This window comes from Alosa sapidissima, chromosome 15 (assembly GCF_018492685.1).
Source record: "Alosa sapidissima isolate fAloSap1 chromosome 15, fAloSap1.pri, whole genome shotgun sequence".
Classification (NCBI taxonomy): Eukaryota; Metazoa; Chordata; class Actinopteri; order Clupeiformes; family Clupeidae; genus Alosa; species Alosa sapidissima.
In genome coordinates, this window is record NC_055971.1 from 17,326,660 (window position 1) to 17,346,861 (window position 20,202).

The window sequence follows — 20,202 nt, forward strand, 5'->3', positions numbered from 1 at the left end:
TTATGAAGTTGATTTGTTGAGCCGGGGTTAACCTGTGCGCGTTCACATAAAAGGGGCGGGTTGCAGCGCAAGTCACCACTTTCAATGATGACGCGATCACCTTATTTTACATGAGGAATGCACAATTATTATGACAAGTTATGAGGAATTAAAACCCACTCTACGACAAAAATCAAATACGTCGGCAATGAGCAGAGCAAGGCTGTTGGCAACGTATTACAGATCGGGTAGCCTAAATGCCTAAAAGTAAAGTTTTATTCCCACATGTTCTTCAAATATGTGTTACAGAGGATTAGTAGCTTGCGGAATGTCTGAAATGAGTTGAAATAATTAAATAGCCTAATTTGAGTTCATAGAAAGGCCTACAGATGCAACCCAATTCAGAAGTGGGCATATAGATTACAGTAATACGGATATTGAATGTTTAAGTACCCCCCATTGACTGATTAAGTGTATGCCTAATCCTGTGAACATTTCAGATGCAACACCATTGCCAAACGCACATGGCAGCAGGTGAAAATGAAACACAAAAACATTATTCAGAATAGTAGGTTTATATAGTTATAGCTTGCATTCATATTTCTTAATTATGAAAACATGTAGGCCTATCTTATAGCCTTCACTTGGCCTCTGTTTTACAGCTAACAAGAAACAGGTGTCTTCGAACACTACTGTAGGAGGAAAGGCACCAGAGTGTTTTACAGTAGCAGAGGAGTTGGCCATCGCAAATAATAGTGGAAGGCCGATTATGGAGGGGGTTGAGGGAGGCATTCGGTCGGATTCTGGTGCTGTGGAAATGTGTAGCCTTTATGTGCAGGGTACAGTAATATGACATTCAATTCAACAAGTTTGTTAAAATGGTGATTTTTATTTATTAGGCCTACTGTAGGCTATGTCCGATTTATTTTAGGCTAACCTGGTCGGAGCAGGTTTGAGATGCAGCGTAAATTGCCATGGCAGCATACCTCGGTTAAAACCTATCCACCTTTCGTAGTACGGGTTAATCGGGAAGTTACGCCACACGTGATCAAGTTACTCTCGAAGTTACCCAGATAAGCCAGAAACCCCGCTTCGTAGTAGCCTACAGGCCCCTGGTAACTGCACATTTGTGGTAAACTCTAATCGATTTGTAAACAATACAAAATGTTGTGTTTTACTATGCAACTTGCTGTAATATGTTCATTTTGTTTCCTCTAATGTCACAACATAATGTTGTGTTTTACTGCTATGCAACTTGTAATATGATTTATTTTGTTTCCTATAATGTCATATTAATGTTGTCTATTATTGCCTTCCCATTTGACAGCTCTCCCTGGGCCCATGCTCATATTTTCTACTTGTTTATTTGACTGAGTTGAATACATTTGTCGCTTGAGTGAGTTATTGTATAGGTATTCAGTATGTACATATTTATGACAAGCCCAACAGTCTGGGTATTTTTGCCAATGATACATGCCTCTGTACGGTCACTGTAAAACAAACTGCTGAGCTAAAATAAAAGTTTTTTTTTTTCAATATGTTGGACAATCTGTAGATCTTAACAAATAAACCATAAGTAATGAACCATATAGAAGACAAGACTTAAAGGGAAACTCTGGTCTATATTAACCTAGGGTCTATTTATGGATATTTATGGATATTAGTCCGGGACCAAAACAACATCAATGGGTGTAGTTTTGAGTAAAATCAGATTATGCATTTGCAACTGAATAGCATAGCATTTGGAGCAACGTTGCTACGTCACAGTATTTTGCTCGCTTAAGCCATTAACTATCTATGCTATTATGGAGGGGTCTTTGCAGACAAAGTAGAGTATTTTTTACTTTTGTTAGTGTAATGAAATGGTATTAAAATGGCTGTTTGTGCAGTCAGTTCCCTTGATCTTCTTCAAGTCGCTGCTACCTTGTGAGGAGAAAGTCTGAACAAGTCGTTTATTGAACTTTCCTCCTTCCATCCATTGACAGTAGCTTATGCCGCATTTGGTAATCGACTTGTACAGTGTTTACAGTGTTTTTCCACACAAAATGGTAGCAACTGGAATAATAGCAAGGTAATGCACTGACTGTACAAACAACAAAGGTAAAAAATACTTCATTTTTTGCTGCAGAGACCCTCTCCATAGTAGCATAGCCAATTAATGGTATTTTTGAACCTAGATAATGGCTTTAAAAAGGGATTTATTTTGACGTAGCAAAGTTACCCCAAAGGCTATGCTATAAGCTATTCAGTTGTAAATTTATATTCCTGTCTCACTCAAAACTGCCCCAATTTATGTTCTTTTGGTTCGGTCATACATATTATGTCTGACAGTTCTGTACTTATTTGGATTGAATTTAACAGAAATGCTGTAATTGATAAGAACATTTATTTCTATTTGGCAACCAAACTAAATTGCAAGGTTTTGGCTTTTGTGTACTCTCAGAGGAACAGACTCCAGCCTGGTATTTTAAAAAAGTATCTGCTGGTTAAAAGCTGGTGCAATTCTAGGGGTGTATGGTCCTGAGCAACTAAGCATGCCAAAAGCACATGTGACTTTCTATTAAATAAAATAATAATCTTGAAATAAAATAATATACTTATTTTTTTAAACAATAAAAGATATTTCTTTGTACCTCATCTCACTGCCAAGTTAAACACAGATGGACAGCTTAGCTTTTGAAAACAGTATTGAGCAAGAGAGTCTGAAAGTGCTCCCATATTTGGCTGGACTTGCTGATTTCTGGGAAATCATGTGACTTCTTCTCCAACTCCAGGGGTAATTCATGTAATTATTATACATCTGTATGTCTGCAAGCAACATCAAGCACACATTGAGCAGTTTTTTTCTGTGGTTTCATGACAGCTAGATGTTGACTTTTCCCATTTAATACTGTCCCCTGGATTGTTTCTGGTGTCAGTTGAACAAAATAAATTAATAAATAAATAAATGTAAGAAGTTGCATAAGAGCTGTTGAGCAGAGGGATAAAGGCAAACTCGACTAGCTCACAAGCCACTCTGGTAGCAAGATGGCGATCACACTCCTGATCCTCTGCTGTGTGGTCACTGCGCTGGACGCCCAGCCTCCCAAGTGAGTCGGTCAGTGGGTACTGAGGTGCTGTGGAAAGCTTTGTTTACAGTGGTGATTGTTAGTATGCATCGTATTGTGTATGCCGTAAGTGTGTGTGTTTCTATATGTGTGGAGGGGTGGATGAATATGTACATTCTATGGGGCATACATTTTATTTGTGTGTTTGTTTTGGTTTTCTTTGCTCTTTGCTGTATGCCTGTGAGTTGTGCCTGATTTGAAAGCTTATGGTGGTTGTGTGCATGAGCATTGTTTTGGCCTTGCTTGCTTGATGTCTGTGTGAATACATATTTTAGGTAATACTTGATTTCTCTCTCTCTCTCTATCTATCTATCTCTCTGTGTGTGCGTGTGTGTGTGTGTGTATGTGTAATTGTGTAATTGTGTGTGTGTGTGTTGCATGTGGGTGTGTATGTGTGTGTGTTTGTGTGTGGGTGTGTGTGTGTTTGTGTGTGTGTGTGTTTGTGTGTGTGTCAGGTGGCTCATCACTGCTCCCAACATTATTCATCTTGGAGCAGAGGAGACAGTGAGCATGCAGATTCATGGAGCAACTGAACCTGTGGATGTTGATCTCTATATAAGACACCATAGAACACAAGACATTCTCACATCAATAGAGAACATAACTCTCAGTGAAGATAATAAATTTCAAGCCGTGGTCAAACTAAAGTTAAGTTCAGTGGAAGCCCGCCGTTGATTACTTATTAACCCATTTACTCCTAAAATGCCTGCTAAAAACGCCTATAGAATCCTATGGCATTCTAGACTAACAATAACCTTATTTCCTGAGGGTTTTCTGAAAAAATTCAAAAAATTGTCAACGTCTACCAAAATTTAATATCTAAGCCTCTGTAGCACCTAGAAACATGAAATAAAAAGCATGCTGCGCTACGCAGCAACCAGCGGGAGATTCAATGTTGCGCTATGCAGCAACCGGCGGGAGATTCAATGTTGCGCTATGCAGCAACCGGCAGGAGATTCAATGTTTCGTCGTGCAGCATCAGGTGCGAATGGGTTAAAGGAGAATTCCGGTGTGATATTGACCTAAAGTGTATTGAAACATGATACCGAGTGTGAACGTATGTCTCATAGCCCATCTCGACTTGTCCCCTGCACTCCAAAATCTGGCGCTAGTTAGCCGATGCTACCAACAACTTTTTCAGTAGTGGTGCTTCGGCATCGGGCTAGCCATGCAAATAAATCACTGTTTTACACCCATTTATGAGGCTCAATGTATCTCCACACTTCATTGGTAGACTTCCTAGGGCCCTGACATTTAAAACGAGACATTGAGAACTTTGAAAAAGCACTGGTAGTTTACTTACAAGACGATTTATACAGACAGTATCTTCACGAAGTTTAACGTTTGCAGCCATCTTGAATTTAGTCACGAGACAAAGTCGAGCAACGAGTAAGAATGAACAGGTATGATAAGGGATCAGATTCCAAAAATAATTCAGTGGAAATGCATGGATTCCAGTTGCTAGCAGGGTTAGGGATTTATTTGCATGGCTAGCCCGATGCCGAAGCACCACTATTGAAAAAGATGTTGGTAGCATCGGCTAACTAGCGCCAGATTTTGGAGTGCAGGGGACAAGCCGAGATGGGCTATGAGACATATGTTCACACTCGGTATCATGTTTCGATACACTTTAGGTCAATATCACACCGGAATTCTCCTTTAAGAGACTGATGATGATGATGATGATGATGATGACGATGATTAATGATAATTCATTAATGATATTTATTTATTTATTTATTTATTTGTTTTTTGTGTTTAGGTGGACCCTAAACTATTCAAACATGCCCAAGAAAAAAACCCTGTGAAAAACATGTATATCCAATTGTATGCCAATTCCCCAAAGTTTTTTAATAAACCACAAATGGTCAACATCCATGTGTCAACCAAAAGGGGTTACATTTTCATTCAGACTGACAAGCCAATCTACACTCCTGGAGAGACTGGTAAGATGGTTAAAATGAAATATTTTTTGATATTGGGATATGATGAATTCATTAATTTTGTTATATATTGTTATTTGTGATATATCCCAGTCAAATACAGGATCTTCACATTAGACCAGTACATGCTTCCGAAAGATGAACTGATCAACCTTAGAATATTCGTAAGTATGAGTTCGTATCTCACCTCACACAAGAGGAAAACTTACACTTTTGATCATATTTTGATTACATTTTATTTATTTTTATGTATCCCTCCATAGAACTCCAAAGGCTTGGTAGTCCATGGCACTTTATTAAAATCTAATGAAATCACTCAGCAGATTGTCAACATCCCTGACACTGAACCGTAAGTTAGCAGTAACAGCAAGAAGAGCAACAACAACAACAGCAACAACAACAACAAACATTTATGTGTTTCTTTGTTTGTTTTTTCTTTTGCGCCATCATGTTGCATACCAACGTTTTGTCTATGAACTCTCATATATGCTTTTATTTCATGAACCTGACATTTCTACATGTTTCAGAGCTGGACACTGGAAAATAGAAGCATATTTTTCTGGTGCACCTGAATCAAATACCATAGTCGAGTTTGAGGTGAAGGAATATGGTGAGAAATGATGACTAAATTTCTGTGTTCACAAATGTCAACTAATTATCACCCATTTGCTACAATATGTTTTTGTGTATAACATTAGTGTGCATTCCTTTTTTATGTTAAGTATCCTCCTAAATTCCTTATTTCCAGTGCTGCCAACATATGAGGTGAAGATTGAAGCAGTAAAACCATACTACACACTGGGAGAAGAAAGCTTCCAGTTCTCTGTTTCTGCAAGGTTTTTAAATCGATTCAAAACTACCAAACCGGATTAGTACATTTTTTATTTAGCTATGACAAATTAGTAAGGCCTAATGTATGTTGTCTCTAGGTATACCTATGGGAAAGCTGTTGATGGTGTCGCTTACATCCGATTTGGGATCATAGACCAGAAAATGAATAGAATCTATCTACCTGGTCTTGAGATCCAGACACCGGTCTGTATGACTTACTGGCACAGCACAGCTGCGAGGCACCATTAGTGATTCTACCTTTTCTTATTATTGGGGGCCAAGCAGCGAAGCTGCAATGCACCATTAGTGTTTGTACCTTTTCTTATTATTCTTCTCCTCTGGAAGTCTATGGCAGGCCATAGAACCGGACTGTAAAAAGTTGTAAAATTTGGCACATTGATTCGGGACAGTCCCATAATTAATTTCACTAAGTTTCAGATCTGAACTACAGGCAGTCTAGCGCCAGCAATGGGTCAAAGTTGACATTGCATTCATGTCCGATTTTGAACATCAAGATATAGTTGGAATCCTTGGATGAGGCCGAACTCAACACACCCCATGACGTCAATATTCGCCATGTTGGATCTTCCTCCATATTGGATTTCATCAAAAACACTTTTTTCACAGGTCACAAATTTCATCAAATTTTCACGAAACTTGGCACAGATGATCTTCAGACCATGCCTCAAAGTTACAGTATTTGTTGCATATTGATATTCAAAAGTGTTTGCCCGTCACGACCAATTGAATTTGCCCGCCAAACAGGAAGTGAACTCATATCTCGGCGAGGCTTTCACGTATCAAAACCAATCCAATCCAGTCTAGTCCGGTCCAGTTCAGTCCAGTCCAGTCCAATCGAATCCAATCTAATCCCAATCTCAATCCCAACTCCTGCTGATCTGCTTGGCCCCCTCATTGTTGCTTGCAGCTATATTTAACGATAGGTTAGATTGAACTAGTAGGTTGGTTGTTAAAAGTAATAATAGGCTGTAATGTTATGACTGTGAAGCTGTACTTATTTTCTTCATCAACATTCAACATGAATATATTGAGTTATATTTGTTTTTCATCAAATCATAATAGTTTAATGTCTATCAAAGCTTTTTTTATATTGAGTTCTTCGTCTGTGTAAGAAATATTGGTAACACTTTACGGTAAGGGTACATGAATTATCATGAATTCATGCATGAAATAATTAATGATTTATGCATGATTTCATTCATTTATATCTTATGAATCATCAGGAATTTACATGAGTTCATAGTCTCTCATTAATGACCTCATGCATGGACAACACATCAACTAAAGCATTAGGTATGGTGGGTCCATCATTATGATTTATGATTTCTTAAGCATGATTACATGTATGTCAGGTTAATTACTCATGAGTTCATCATGTTTGTGGCCCCTCAACTAAAGTGTGAACAATGGCATGTGTTTAGAGAACTGCACAAATTGTGCTCAAATCAGAATTTACTCATGTAAATTCCTGATGATTCATGAGATATTAAGGAATGAAGTAATACGTAAATCATGAATTAATTCATGCATGAATTCATGATAATTCATGTACCCTTACCGTAAAGTGTTACTGAAATATTAAGCATGTGTGCAGACATTTAATACATTTTTACAGTTATTGTTTTCTCTCTTAAACTTCAGATTATGGATGGCCGTGCAAGTGTCAAACTCCTTACTGAACATTTTCAAGAAAAAGTAAAAGAAACAAATATCACAGACCCAGAAGGCTGCAGTCTTTATGTGGCTGTAACCGCTTTGGAGAAGGCCAGTAAGTCACGCTACAAAGACTCACACAGAAATCCACGTAATGCTGAGAAAAATATGTGTATACTATCATATGGTGTAATCAAATTAATATGCTGACTAAAGAGTATGGTTCATTGTTATGTGTGAGAATGCACAGGCCTGGCATAGGTTTAGTAAATTCTGTTTTTTGAAGGTGGAGACTTTGAAGAGGCAGAAACCAGTTCTGTGAAAATAGTGACATCACCCTATATGATTGACATGTCCAAGACCAAAAAGTACTTTTCCCCTGGCAGCAAGTTTTCGATTTTGGTATGCTATCCTTACTTTAAGCTCTCTGGTACACAGAAAAAATGTGTAGTTTATGAAGACTACATTAAAGAACACAAAAAAACATGAATTTCTGTGGTTACGTTATCAACTAAAACAATCATCTTAAGGCACACCACCAGCGCAGCCCCATTACTTGGGCATTTATGCACCCCCCTCCATGTAGTCTTAGCAAAGGCTATCGAACAAAGGCTATCAACCAATCAGGGAAGGACTGTTATTACATTTACACAATATCAAACCGTACTGTTCTTTTGGAATGTAAACTGATTGCAGTACCCTACTACAGAACCAACTGCTTTTAGGATTAGCAAAGCCACAATGCAACTGCATAATCTATCCTTGTTTTTTCCAGGCCACAGCCACCTATCCTGATGGCACCCGCATCCCAAACGTGAAGCTAAATGCTGCCATTACTGTGAAATTAACTGACCAGACAGAAAACATCATTAATAAAGAGGTTGTAGCGACTAAAGAGGGAGTTACTGATATTCCTTTTGAAGTCCCCAAACAAGCTACATCCCTAGATATCAAGGTAACAGTCTAAAGGAAGAGGTTAACAGTGCCATAGCCTTCTTATCTTTATCTAACTATAAAGCAAAGGAAAGAATGCTCAACACTTGTAAGTGCAGTGTTTAAAAGTTTTCAAGCCTATATGAGTCACTCTGACCACTCATTCCTCTTAGCTATCTGCTGAAGGAGAGAACACACCCTCTGGACAAATGATGGTGAGAGCAGTCGAAGACACACAGGATTATCTCAGCATTGAGATGGAGCATCGTGTTCTTGCGCCAGACCAGAAGCTAACAGCTCGCTTCAGAGACATCTCTCCAGCTGGCACGACCCGGCCCTCCCACATCTACTACATGGTAACTGGCATAGGCTACTTTTCTTTTTCTTTTTATGTTTTACTTGGTCTTACATGACGTGACAATATAGAGGAAACAAGATATCTTAAATGGCAAGCTAATTTGAAACACTAGACGCATCATTCTCGGATTAATTTAGCTTCTTAGCCTCCAGTGAAATAGATAAACATTGTCAACTGACCATGGTGTTCTTTACTGAGTAGTTTATTCCAAGGAAACTCTGAAACCTTGTGTTAATACAATGCAAATGTAGCTTTTACATCAGACTGTAAATGAATATAAGATGTAAGGTATGATATACTGTACATTTGTCAACAAATTGGCTATCTTTCATCTTTGCATACTGCTGGCTGTTAGCTATTAGCATAGGATCATGTTGCATTGTGATCATGTTAACATCACGATCATGTCACTCTCCCAACAGTTTTAGCTAGTTAGCTGGCTAGTTTTAGACAAACACTCTACAATGATTCTTTGACATTAAATTAATTGTACTTATAGGCCTAAGTGAACTGTTGAGTACATCTGAAAAAGCCAAGCACTCCCTTATTCCCTCTACAGGTCCTGAGTAAAGGTAAAACCTTACAGACAAAGAGTGTTCAGACAACTTCAAGTGAACTCACAGAAATCACCCTCCCGTACAGCACTGACATGGCGCCCTCTTTCCGTCTGCTCGCATACTACTTCAGAGGCTCGACAATAGTGGCAGACTCAGTCTGGGTGGATGTCATGGATATCTGCAAGGGGAAGGTGACTTTATTTTTTATAATATCAAATAGTTTCAGAATGTTTATATGGGAGACATTACATTACATTACGTTTGGCTGAGGCCTTTTAACCAAAGCGAAACAATATTTGGGAGACGATCACCACTTTTGCATCATGTCTCGATAGATTGAGATCAGTCCATTGAAAGATCACAAGCCTGCAGAGATTGTGAATGTGGAGGTGAAAGCAGACAGCCGCAGTAAAGTTGCACTGGTGGCTGTGGACTCAGCTGTGTACATCCTAAACAAACAGAACAAGTTGACCACACAGAAGGTGAGAGCACTCTTAACAAATCTAATCTGTTTTTCAATTCGGCAGCCATGTTTGTGCCTCCTATAATTTTTAAAGCAACAAGCAATATTTGCCCTTTGGTATCAATTTTCAACTGATGGGTACACCTTTAGCGTCACTTTTCAAATTACAAATACGCCATTTTCCTTATAATAAATCAGTTGCCTTTGAAGCAGGGGCACTGTGACGCAACTGGCTACAGCGCCCAATGTCCATACCACATACTGTATGGGTCCATGTGCCCACAGGGACCTTGGGTTGAGCCCTACATGGGTCATTTTCCGATCCCACCCCCATCTTTCTTATCCAATTGCTTCCTGTCACTCTCCTCACTGTCCTATCAGATTAAAGGCATAGCAAAAATATTTAAAAAGAAAGAATTTGACGCTGTTATCTAAAGAAAAAACCTACATAGTGTTTCTTTACTATTACATAATTTGCTTGAATTATTTGTGTAATTGTTCAACTGTCTGTGCTTTGGTAGATGTTTGATTACATGAACTCTTATGATCTGGCCTGTTCTGTCGGAGGAGGGAAGAATGCCCGGTCTGTTTTTTGGGATCTAGGCCTCATTTGGATATGCAACTGTGACATGCCAAATATTCTCTCCAGGCACAGTATGTGTTTAAGCAGTTTATAAAATTGTACTCCAGCCATTCTGTATAGAGATGAGATATTTGCCAATATGTGATTATATTCCCTTTGGTCGCTGTAGGTCACTCTTGCTCCTCTGAAAATAAACGGTCCAAAAGAGCAAACACAGTTATTGACTTTTCTTCTGTTGGTGAGTTATTGTATTGTATTGACAATACTGTTAGATACAATATGTTACTATGCTGCATACTATATTGATAGGTAGAGATGAAATGTCTCTTATTTATTACAAACTCATCAGAACTGTTTTATACAAAAATATTTAATGTAAACTCAACCTTGGATCCTGTGCTCAGTGATGAAGCACGGGGAAGACGTCCGGCCATGCTGTGCTGATGGAGTCCGGTATAACCGGATGGGACTCACCTGTGAACAGAGGTTTAGAAGGACTGCTGGCAAGTCCAAAAAGTGCAGAGACGTGTTTTTTCAATGCTGTAAAACGGCTACTGAGATGCGAAAGGCAACGCGAAAATACAGCCTTGCAAGAAGTTAGTACAACTATTCTGTGGGTTACACTGGTATTGCTTTTATGCCATCCCTTGAGCTAGATGGTGGGTTAGATCAAATCTTTGAAGAGAGGAAGGTTAGCTTTGACTATTGTAATTTTCCTCTCACACAGCCCAAAGTAATGAGGCAGATGAAGCCATCGATGGGACAGATGTGCACCTGAGGAGCTATTTTCCAGAGTCTTGGATGTGGCAGCTGATGGAGACAGATGAGAGTGGTCAGCTCAGGTAAAACCCACTCAGAACTGACACAAGAGAGAAAGTGTTCCTTTTTCCATGCATTTTTTTGCATCTAGATAGAACAACATGCCTATTGCTACTCCATGTTTCTCTGTTAAAAAATGAAATAAATAATGTTGGCCATTTTTGTGTACCAAAGGCACTCTGTACCAACTCCCGATTCTATCACAACCTGGGAAATCCAAGCGGTGGGGATCTCTCCAAGCAAAGGCAAGTGCTCTCTCTTTACTTGTATAACGGCATGACCACAATTACGCCCTGCAGTAGTGTAAACATGTGTCTGGTCCCTCAGGCTTTTGTGTTGCAGAGCCCAAACAACTGAGGGTGTTCCAGGACTTTTTTGTGTCTGTGAAGTTGCCATACTCAGTGAAAAAGAATGAGCAGCTGGAGTTGAAAGCTGCGGTGTTCAATTACAAGGACACAGAGTTGAAGGTAGTGTCAGTCAATGTAAATTCTAAATGACTCTTAATTACTCTTAGGGCCCTATCATGACATTCTAAAGTGCATCGTCACTCGTCAAAAGTCTATTCAAATTCAGTAGGAAGTCCAGTTCACATTGGGAGGGGTTTCGTTATCAAACGTGGAGCGCATGGCGCAACAAGGTGTTCCTAGGTTTTTTTGATCAGTCATATGGGTGTGTTTGGGGCGTAACATCATTTTAAACCAATGAGAATGACATCTGTCATTCCCTTTAACGGCGCAACGCGCGATATGTCAAATAAATGCATCGGTATTTTGGCATTCAACTGCGCATTTGAAGGAGGCTGCTTGCGAGACCGTATGGAATAGTCATTCTTAAACCATGCTTTACTAAAACCTAGCATAGCCTTCACGCATTTGCACTCGTCTATTATTTGAACTCATTGGCAAAGTGAAACTAACTTCATCAAGGAGTCAGTCAACGACAAGACAGTTATATGCAGTTACTTTCACTACTGACTGACAATGGTTTACCACCGAAAACATAGGCTGGAAAAAGTACAAATGACTGAATAAAACAACATTTATCCTGCAGAGGAGTTGCTTATATCTCGTGACAGTGCGTCTTCAGCTGTGCTCCATACGTGTCTCTCGCCTCTCCCCTAATCAGTTTTAACCGTCATTACCAATTTGCAAATGATGGTGAATAACTACTCATTATGAGATGTACAGTGTATTATGTACTGCTTTGCATGGACGTGCGCTGTTGTGCGTTCATGAATGATAGAAGGATGGTGCGTGCACCTGCCAATATGACTGTTGACATGCGCTCTTCAAATAGCATATGAACAACTCGCCAGTGACTTCTGACCAGGTTTAGGTGGTGTATGATAGCGATTTTTAGACAACGCGCCAGGCCCCTCCCTAGGTTGTTAATTGCCACACCCCTGGGCGCAATGCTTAAAAAATAAACGTGCAAAATACCAAATTAAACTTTCCGCGGGTGAATAACGAGTTTTACGCCATGCGCTGGTGCCCAAAATACAGCCCATAAAGTGTAAGCTCGAGTGTACTTTACCAGATCCAATCACATATGCTGTGTCTAATTCACACCAGACCGCCAAATGTTTTCCATCTTGTCCTGGCCAATGTCCATGACGTGTATCTTGGTTGGTTCACTATATCTGTCTACTACTATCTACTACTGTATATTTAGTGGTCTTGGGTGTGATGGATGTGTTAAGTATATATAACCATTAACAACATTCCAGGTGACTGTGGAGATGCTGCCCTCTGAGGGCTTGTGTACTGCTGGGGGAGACAGAGCCAAACAGAGCATCACAGTCTCTGCCAACTCGGCGTCTTCCGTGTATTTCACCGTGGTGCCCCTCGAAAAGGGCACATTTCCCATCACCATTCTGGCCCACAGTTCAAGCAATGTAGCTGATAAAATACAGAAGGAGCTCAGAGTTGAGGTACAATGTGTGGTCACTTCTGCACCTTCATATATCCTATATTTATACACTACCAGTCTGGAGTTTGGAGACACTTCCATTCCACTCCATTATAGACAGAATACTCATTTGCATTGCTTTTTTTACTCAGGGCAGCAGTTTTCAGATTACATTATGTGCTTACATAATTGCACAAGGGTTCTCCAATGTTTTCTCAGTTAGTCTTTTTAAAAATTATATCAGATTAGTAACAGAATGTTCCTTTGCAACATTGGATGAATGGTTGCTGATAATGGGCAATGTAGATATTACATTAAAGATCAGTCATTTCTTTCTACAACAGTCGTGAACCCTTTTGCCATTATGTAAGCACATAATGTAATCTGAAAACTGCTTCCCTGATTAAAAAAAAAAACAATGCAAATGATCTCAGCAGGTATTCTGTCTATGATGGAGGGGAATGAAAATGTCTAGGTGTCTCCAAACTTTTGACTGGTAGTGTACATTGTATTATTATTATTATTATTATAATATATTAATTAATCTTAATTAATTATTAATTAATAATAATAATAATAATAATAATAATATGATGATGATGATGTTTTTTGTGCAGGGAGAAGGGGAGCTAGTCTCAGTTTATCAGCAGCACATCATCAACAGTAAAGGTAATACTAGCCTATACATTGACTAAAACACAGTTGTGGGAGAGTGTAAAGCTGCACTGTAACATCCATTCATGTCTATCTAGTTGACAAGCTGGACTTTGACATCCCAACACCCTCGGACATGGTGCCGGGAGATGAACCAGAGACCTACATGAGCTTGAAAGGTGAGAAGGGGATTTAGGAACATAGGAAATAAAACAGCTAGAGTCTTGCTTATAACTGTACTGTCAATACAGTGTTAATCTTTAGGGTACAAATGTTTGTTGTTTAACCCTTCAGGCAGAAATCAGTGTGCAACAAGTGCATGCACTAGAACAAACACCATCATTAAATCTTACATGTGTGAGAAGTGCTGTGAAGCAGAATAGAAATAGAATAGAAATTGACTAAGGAGATGGTATTCATAAATTGGGGTGGTGGTAGCGTAGTGGTTAAGGAGCTGGGCTAGCATGTAGTAGCCAGACAAATTGTGGGGTCAATTCCTGGCCTCCACCGTTGTGCTCTTGAGCACTTAAATGTGCTCTAAGTGATGCCATGCGTTTTTTAGGCTAAAACATTTTTTTGTCACTTACTGTACAGCAAACATCACCTCACCATCTGCTAGCTGCCTGTGTCCTGAATACACTGTAAAAAAAATGTGATCTCTGTGGACAGCCCAGGCTCCAAAAATGGCAACAAAAACAACCTGGGCAAACCTAGCCCATAAAAACATAACAAACTGTTCCAGCAAATCACAGACGAGATGCTCGTTTAGGAGAGTTTCTATTGCACGGGAGGGAGGGGGAGGAAGTAGCGAGCTAGCTCTCTGTTTTGTTTGAATGTCAACAGAAGTGACGTTACCCAGCATCGCTTAGAGCACCTTTAACCCCGAGTTGCTCTGGGGACAATAGCCCTTGTAATATAATTTGTAATATAATATGTAAGTCACAGCAGCTGGATTAAAGCTAACTGCTAAATGAATAAATGTAAATGTAAATTGAAATGTTGAGCAGGATTGAAACGGTGTGAAAGAGCTCTGTGTATGGTACTCTTCCAGGGGGTGTGATGGGAGAGTCTGCGGGTAACTGTCTGAACCTGGAGGGCATCAAGAAGATGATTATTCTGCCGACGGGCTGTGCAGAGCAGACCATGACAAAGATGTCCCCTGCCGTCAACGCCATGAAGTACCTGGACGCCACTGACCAGTGGATCAACCTGAGAGCTGACCTCAGAGATGAAGCCCTGTCCATGATCAAGAGTGGTGAGCTGGGGAGTGGCGCAACTGGCTACAGCGCTCATACCATATTAGGGTCCACATGCCCATGGGTTGAGTCCAACCCGGGTCATTTCCCGATCCCAAGCCATCTCTCTCTCCCGTTCGCCTCCTGTCACTCTCTCTACTGTACAGGGGCGTGTTTCCCAAAACCATTGTTGCTAACCTGTTAGCAACTTAGTTGGTTGGTAATGGGAAATTGCATTGCAACCAACAAAGTTGCTAAATTAGTTAGCAACTATGGTTTTGGGAAACGCGCCCCTGTCCGATTAAAGCCCTAAGAAGCCCAATGCAATGCAATTGAATGCAACACAACCCATCACAAGCCTGTTTGATTCACATTCTATTAATGTCACTTTTATTTTGGCAGGTTACAGCAAAGTCTTGACATACATGAAAGCAGATGGTTCTTACGGGAGTTTCTCTTCATCCCCAAGCATTATCTGGTGACTTTGCTCTGTTTTCAACTCCTTTTCTCTTCATCATTTTCTTCTTGTTCCTCATGTCCAAGTATTGTGCTCAGGCTTGATATGTCCATTTTGTGATGTGTTTGTTATAACTATGAAATGGATATTTTTCAAAAGGATTACAGCATTTGTTACCAGAGAACTCACTAAAGCCAGATCCGTCATTTCCATTGAGGATTCCTACATAAAGCAGTCCATAACCTACATCATCTCCAAACAGACCCAAGGAGGCTCTTTCCAGGGCATCAGTCCCTCTAATGGCAGAAGCATACAGGTATTACTGACTGGCAAAGCCCTACAATAGCACTATAAAAGTAGTACGACATTATAATTACTTATAGTATTACAAACATTTAATACAATAATTATTATTAAGAGAAAATAAACACCAAAAACTTCACTGTTTTTATAACATATGAATCCCCTGAATATGATGTCATTTGAATGTCTTAGGACACTTTTGGACACTATGATTTATTGACTCTTCTTTCACTCGCACTGTAGGGTGGAGTTGGGAAATCATCTGGAGATGAGGCACTGACTGCTTATGTTCTCATAGCGATGCACCAGGCACTGAGTGTCTTTCACACTTTTGAGTCTACACAAGTGGTAATCCAATACTTTCAAAATAAGTCGTATAAAGGCCAACGGCCACTAGGCAACGGCATTCGCGTCTACGAATTTGCTCAAGAGAAGTTTTAAAACTTTGCCGTCTAAAAGTAATGGAGTTCGGAACTTTGGCGTCACTTGATGTGCGTCAGACGCCACCAGTGGCCGTTGGCCTTAACTCTTGAATAGCACATCACAAACTGAAGGTCTTTAAAATAAAAATGATCTCTAATCCACCTCAGAGAATGGCCATGGAGAGTGCGCAGAGCTACCTGGAGCAGCAGTTGAACTCCCTGGAGGACCCTTATTCTGTAGCCATCACAGCCTATGCCCTCTCACTGACCCAGCATCAGAGCTCAGCAGCAGCTCAAGCACAGAAGCAGCTTATAGGCCTGGCCATCTGCGATACAAGTAAGTCCAGCCTTTGGGCCCCATCATGACATTCTAAAGTGCATTGTCACTCGTCAAAGGTCTATTCAAATTTAGTAGGATGTCCAGTTCACATTGGGAGGGGTTTCGTTATCAAACGTGGAGCGCATGGCGCAACAAGGTGTTCCTAGGTATTTTAATCAGTCATATGGGTGTGTTTGGGGCGTAACATCATTTAAACCAATGAGAATGACATCTGTCATTCCCTTTAACGGCGCAAAGCGCAATATGTCAAATAAATGCATCGGTATTTTGGCATTCAACGGTGCATTTGAAGGAGGCTGCTGGCGAGACCATATGGAATAGTCATTCTTAAACCATGCTTTACTAAAACCGCATTTGCACGTCTATTATTTGAACTCATTGGCAAAGTGAAACTAACTTCACCAAGGTGTCAGTCAACGAAGACAGTTATACGCAGTTACTTTCACTATTGACTGACAATGGGTTACCATCGAAAACATAGGCTGGAAAAAGCAACACTTACCCTAATATTGCTCAATGACTGACTGAACAACATTTATCCAGCAGAGGAGTTGCTTATATCTTGTGACAGTGCGTCTTCAGTTGTGCTCCATACGTGTCTCTCGCCTCTCCCCTAATCACGTTTAACAGTCATTACCAATTTGAAAATGATGGTGAATAACTACTCATCATGAGATGTACAGTATTTCGTAATATCTTTATTATGGCCGCCGCTAGCGAAGCTAGGGAAACGGTCATATAGGGATTGTCAAAGTTTTTTTTTTTTTTTCTCGTCATCTACTTCCTGAATTTTTGGTCAACGATACCCGGAACACCGAACCACCGGGGCACATGACATTTGGTGGGTATGTAGCCCCACTAGACTTTTACGGAAAAATTTCGTTTCGTCCCCGGGGGCCACTCCCCCCCTGCTGGGCCCCCCGAACCGCAAAAAAAGCAGTTTTTCCTAAATAACTACCTGAACCGTGGCACTGAGGATGAAGAATCTTTTATGGTATGTTGGTCTCAAGGGCCCACATCAACCTGGCCCATAATCACTCATTTGTGATTTGCACCCCCCCGGTAAAAAATGAAAATGCAATATTATTCTGCTTTAATCGCCCCTATCTTCAGTTAAGATGTTCAGAACTGCACCAAATTTTATGTGTATGATTGACCTGGCATTATCTGGGGGTATGCCAAGTTTCGTGGAATTTCATCCATGGGGGGGTCTAAAAAAAATTAGGTTATGTGTACATTTAGTGACTGTACACTCATTGGCCTGTAGATGGCGGTGCACACATATACACATGCACACACACACACAGGCACCCACATACTATCGGTATTAGAACGGCCGATACATAAGTACAAATTAAAGCCAAAATAAATATTCATCATCATGGCTGCATTTCCAGTATTGGCGATAAGTAGTCGTTTGTCCACTAGATGGCGCATCATTGCAGTGAGACGTAATTTTGTTGGAAGTTAAAAGTGGGTTGGAAAAACATTGGACGCTTCCTACAATGATTAGTTTACCGCAGATAACGTCTAATAAGGATAGGACGATGTTCACATGAAATGTAATTCCCATTTCTTCTTGAAGCCGAAATAAATCTGAGGATGTTTATCGGACATGCTTGGTTTTTACTGCAGGTACGTTAATCTTGTAATATCAATAAGGACCTAGGTAATGTTACCGTTAGCGTTGGTTGAGTGATGGAGGCCAATTTGATTGATTGCATTTGTAGAAAACTATAAATGCGGTTATACCAAGCAAATTGATAGCAGCACTGTAATTGTATCTTTCGACTGTCATTTGTTGCACGTGCTACAAAAATAATTCTGTGCAATGGAAGATTTACCAACGTTACACCGGTCTGATACAGTTTTGCCTATACATGCGTGAGACTGAGACGCCTGTTTATTTTGTTTTAAGTGCGTGCAGGGTGTGAGAGGGGAATTGATGTGCTTTGATTCCAGCTTGGTAGTTGTAGTCTGTGAAATTAAAAAGCACGTGTGTGTGAAGTATCCAAACAATGACACCTTCATTTCATTATGGCTGCTTTAGCAACACACCTTAAGCTACTGTGTAGCTTAGTGGGTCCCATTTAGAAGTGGCTACTTCATTCGCGCTTTCCTTGACTCATGGAGCTGCATGAATTTTATTACAACTTTTCGCCACGATATGGCAGTTTAAGTCCGCTTGATACTGTAAGGCGTAAGCCATTGGTCTCCAAATGAGATTTTATTTGTGTCGCCAGCATAGCCTATTGACAATTTATGTTGTAAATAGGCCTACCTTATAAGCCTACCTGTAGCTTAGGGAAGCTAACAGCTTTCTATTAGGATCTAGTTTGTTAGTTACAGTTTTGTCATATAACTCCCTGATGCATTTTTGCATTTAGAATAGCCAGAGCGTGGATATCTCAATCGGAAAATTAAACAATATCGGGTGCCTATGGACTAGGCTGGGTGAACCCAGCCTGATCTGCCCGCTGTTTATTTTTTGATTTCTTAAAAGATTGAGCTTGGTCTGGTGAAAGCCAGACTAGCCATGGACTCAGTTACACAATGCAAGGGAACATGAATCAGCCTATATTTGCATGAACAATAACGGACAACAGCTCTTCAACTTTGGCCCGTTAAAATGTGTGAACAGTCTAGCGACGCATTTCATCAAGGCCCATTTGGACATGTCAGTTATTTGGACCACTGGTTAGATGTAAAACAGCATTTCGTTTGAGACTACTGTTACTTAATTTCTGCATTAACAATAACGTTTCAGACTACTGTTACTTAATTTGTGCATTGACAATAAAGTATCACATGAACTAAAGATGACTAAAATCTTATGTAGAAGAAGAAACATTCACAAAAAATCCATCCATCCAAAAATGACCTTTGTTTTTGATAGCTGTTGAAAACGGCATGGAACTGACAGAGATGTTTTTGTTTATAAATAAATAAATAAATAAATAACATTATGCTGATACCTTTTGCTTTTCCCAAATACAATGTAGCCTACAGGTGTAAGTGACCTTTCATCATTCCAGTTGCAATGGATGAACTGTGATGAACTGCCCTACTTGTGATTGTTTAGAGATTTTAAAGGTTTTATAACAATGCTACATCTTCTTTGGCTATTCTACAATCTATTCACCTTTTCAGCACCAGTAGGCTACTTTCTGTGCAGCCACACACACACACTCAGGCATGCCAAACAAGCATACACAAAAGTTTCAAGAGTGGGGGATGGAGTAAAATATGGAGACAAATTGAAGTGTGATTTATTTTCGCGGAACAGATGTACAGGACTGAGCGGCGGTCATATTTTGTACCGCTGTGCGGTACATCTAGTTCTAATCATGTTTCCCATTATAATCGTGCAATTTGTAATGTTTTGCATGGACGTGCGCTGGTGTACGTTCATGAATGATAGAAGGATGGTGCTTGCACCTGCCAATATGACTGTTGGCAATGCGCTCTAAAAATAACATATAAACAACTCGCCATAGACTTCTGACCTGGTGTACAATAGCGATTTTTAGACAATGCACCAGGCCCCTCCCTAGGTTGTTAATTGCCACACTCCTGGGCGCATTGTTTAAAAAATAAACGTGCAAAATACCGAATTAAACTTTGCACGGGTGGAAA

The 20,202-nt window shown here is 40.0% G+C and overlaps 1 protein-coding gene across 1 annotated transcript in view; it reads left to right on the forward strand.

The window, feature by feature from the left end:
• Positions 1-2,926: 2,926 nt before the first annotated feature.
• LOC121684493 (complement C4-B-like) overlaps positions 2,927-20,202 on the forward strand; it is a 53,532-nt gene continuing 36,256 nt past the window's right edge. Inside the window, exons 1-28 of the mRNA XM_042064559.1 lie at positions 2,927-3,068; positions 3,542-3,734; positions 4,849-5,032; positions 5,123-5,193; positions 5,293-5,378; positions 5,557-5,639; positions 5,778-5,865; positions 5,959-6,064; positions 7,523-7,649; positions 7,821-7,936; positions 8,310-8,489; positions 8,641-8,823; positions 9,385-9,573; positions 9,718-9,864; positions 10,367-10,499; positions 10,598-10,666; positions 10,833-11,024; positions 11,156-11,270; positions 11,422-11,492; positions 11,575-11,714; positions 12,974-13,177; positions 13,773-13,824; positions 13,908-13,988; positions 14,861-15,064; positions 15,447-15,522; positions 15,661-15,817; positions 16,048-16,152; positions 16,395-16,563. Of these exons, the coding sequence (XP_041920493.1) occupies positions 3,007-3,068; positions 3,542-3,734; positions 4,849-5,032; positions 5,123-5,193; positions 5,293-5,378; positions 5,557-5,639; positions 5,778-5,865; positions 5,959-6,064; positions 7,523-7,649; positions 7,821-7,936; positions 8,310-8,489; positions 8,641-8,823; positions 9,385-9,573; positions 9,718-9,864; positions 10,367-10,499; positions 10,598-10,666; positions 10,833-11,024; positions 11,156-11,270; positions 11,422-11,492; positions 11,575-11,714; positions 12,974-13,177; positions 13,773-13,824; positions 13,908-13,988; positions 14,861-15,064; positions 15,447-15,522; positions 15,661-15,817; positions 16,048-16,152; positions 16,395-16,563 (3,583 nt within the window). The 5' untranslated portion in view covers positions 2,927-3,006. The remainder of the gene's footprint in view (positions 3,069-3,541; positions 3,735-4,848; positions 5,033-5,122; positions 5,194-5,292; positions 5,379-5,556; positions 5,640-5,777; positions 5,866-5,958; positions 6,065-7,522; positions 7,650-7,820; positions 7,937-8,309; positions 8,490-8,640; positions 8,824-9,384; positions 9,574-9,717; positions 9,865-10,366; positions 10,500-10,597; positions 10,667-10,832; positions 11,025-11,155; positions 11,271-11,421; positions 11,493-11,574; positions 11,715-12,973; positions 13,178-13,772; positions 13,825-13,907; positions 13,989-14,860; positions 15,065-15,446; positions 15,523-15,660; positions 15,818-16,047; positions 16,153-16,394; positions 16,564-20,202) is intronic.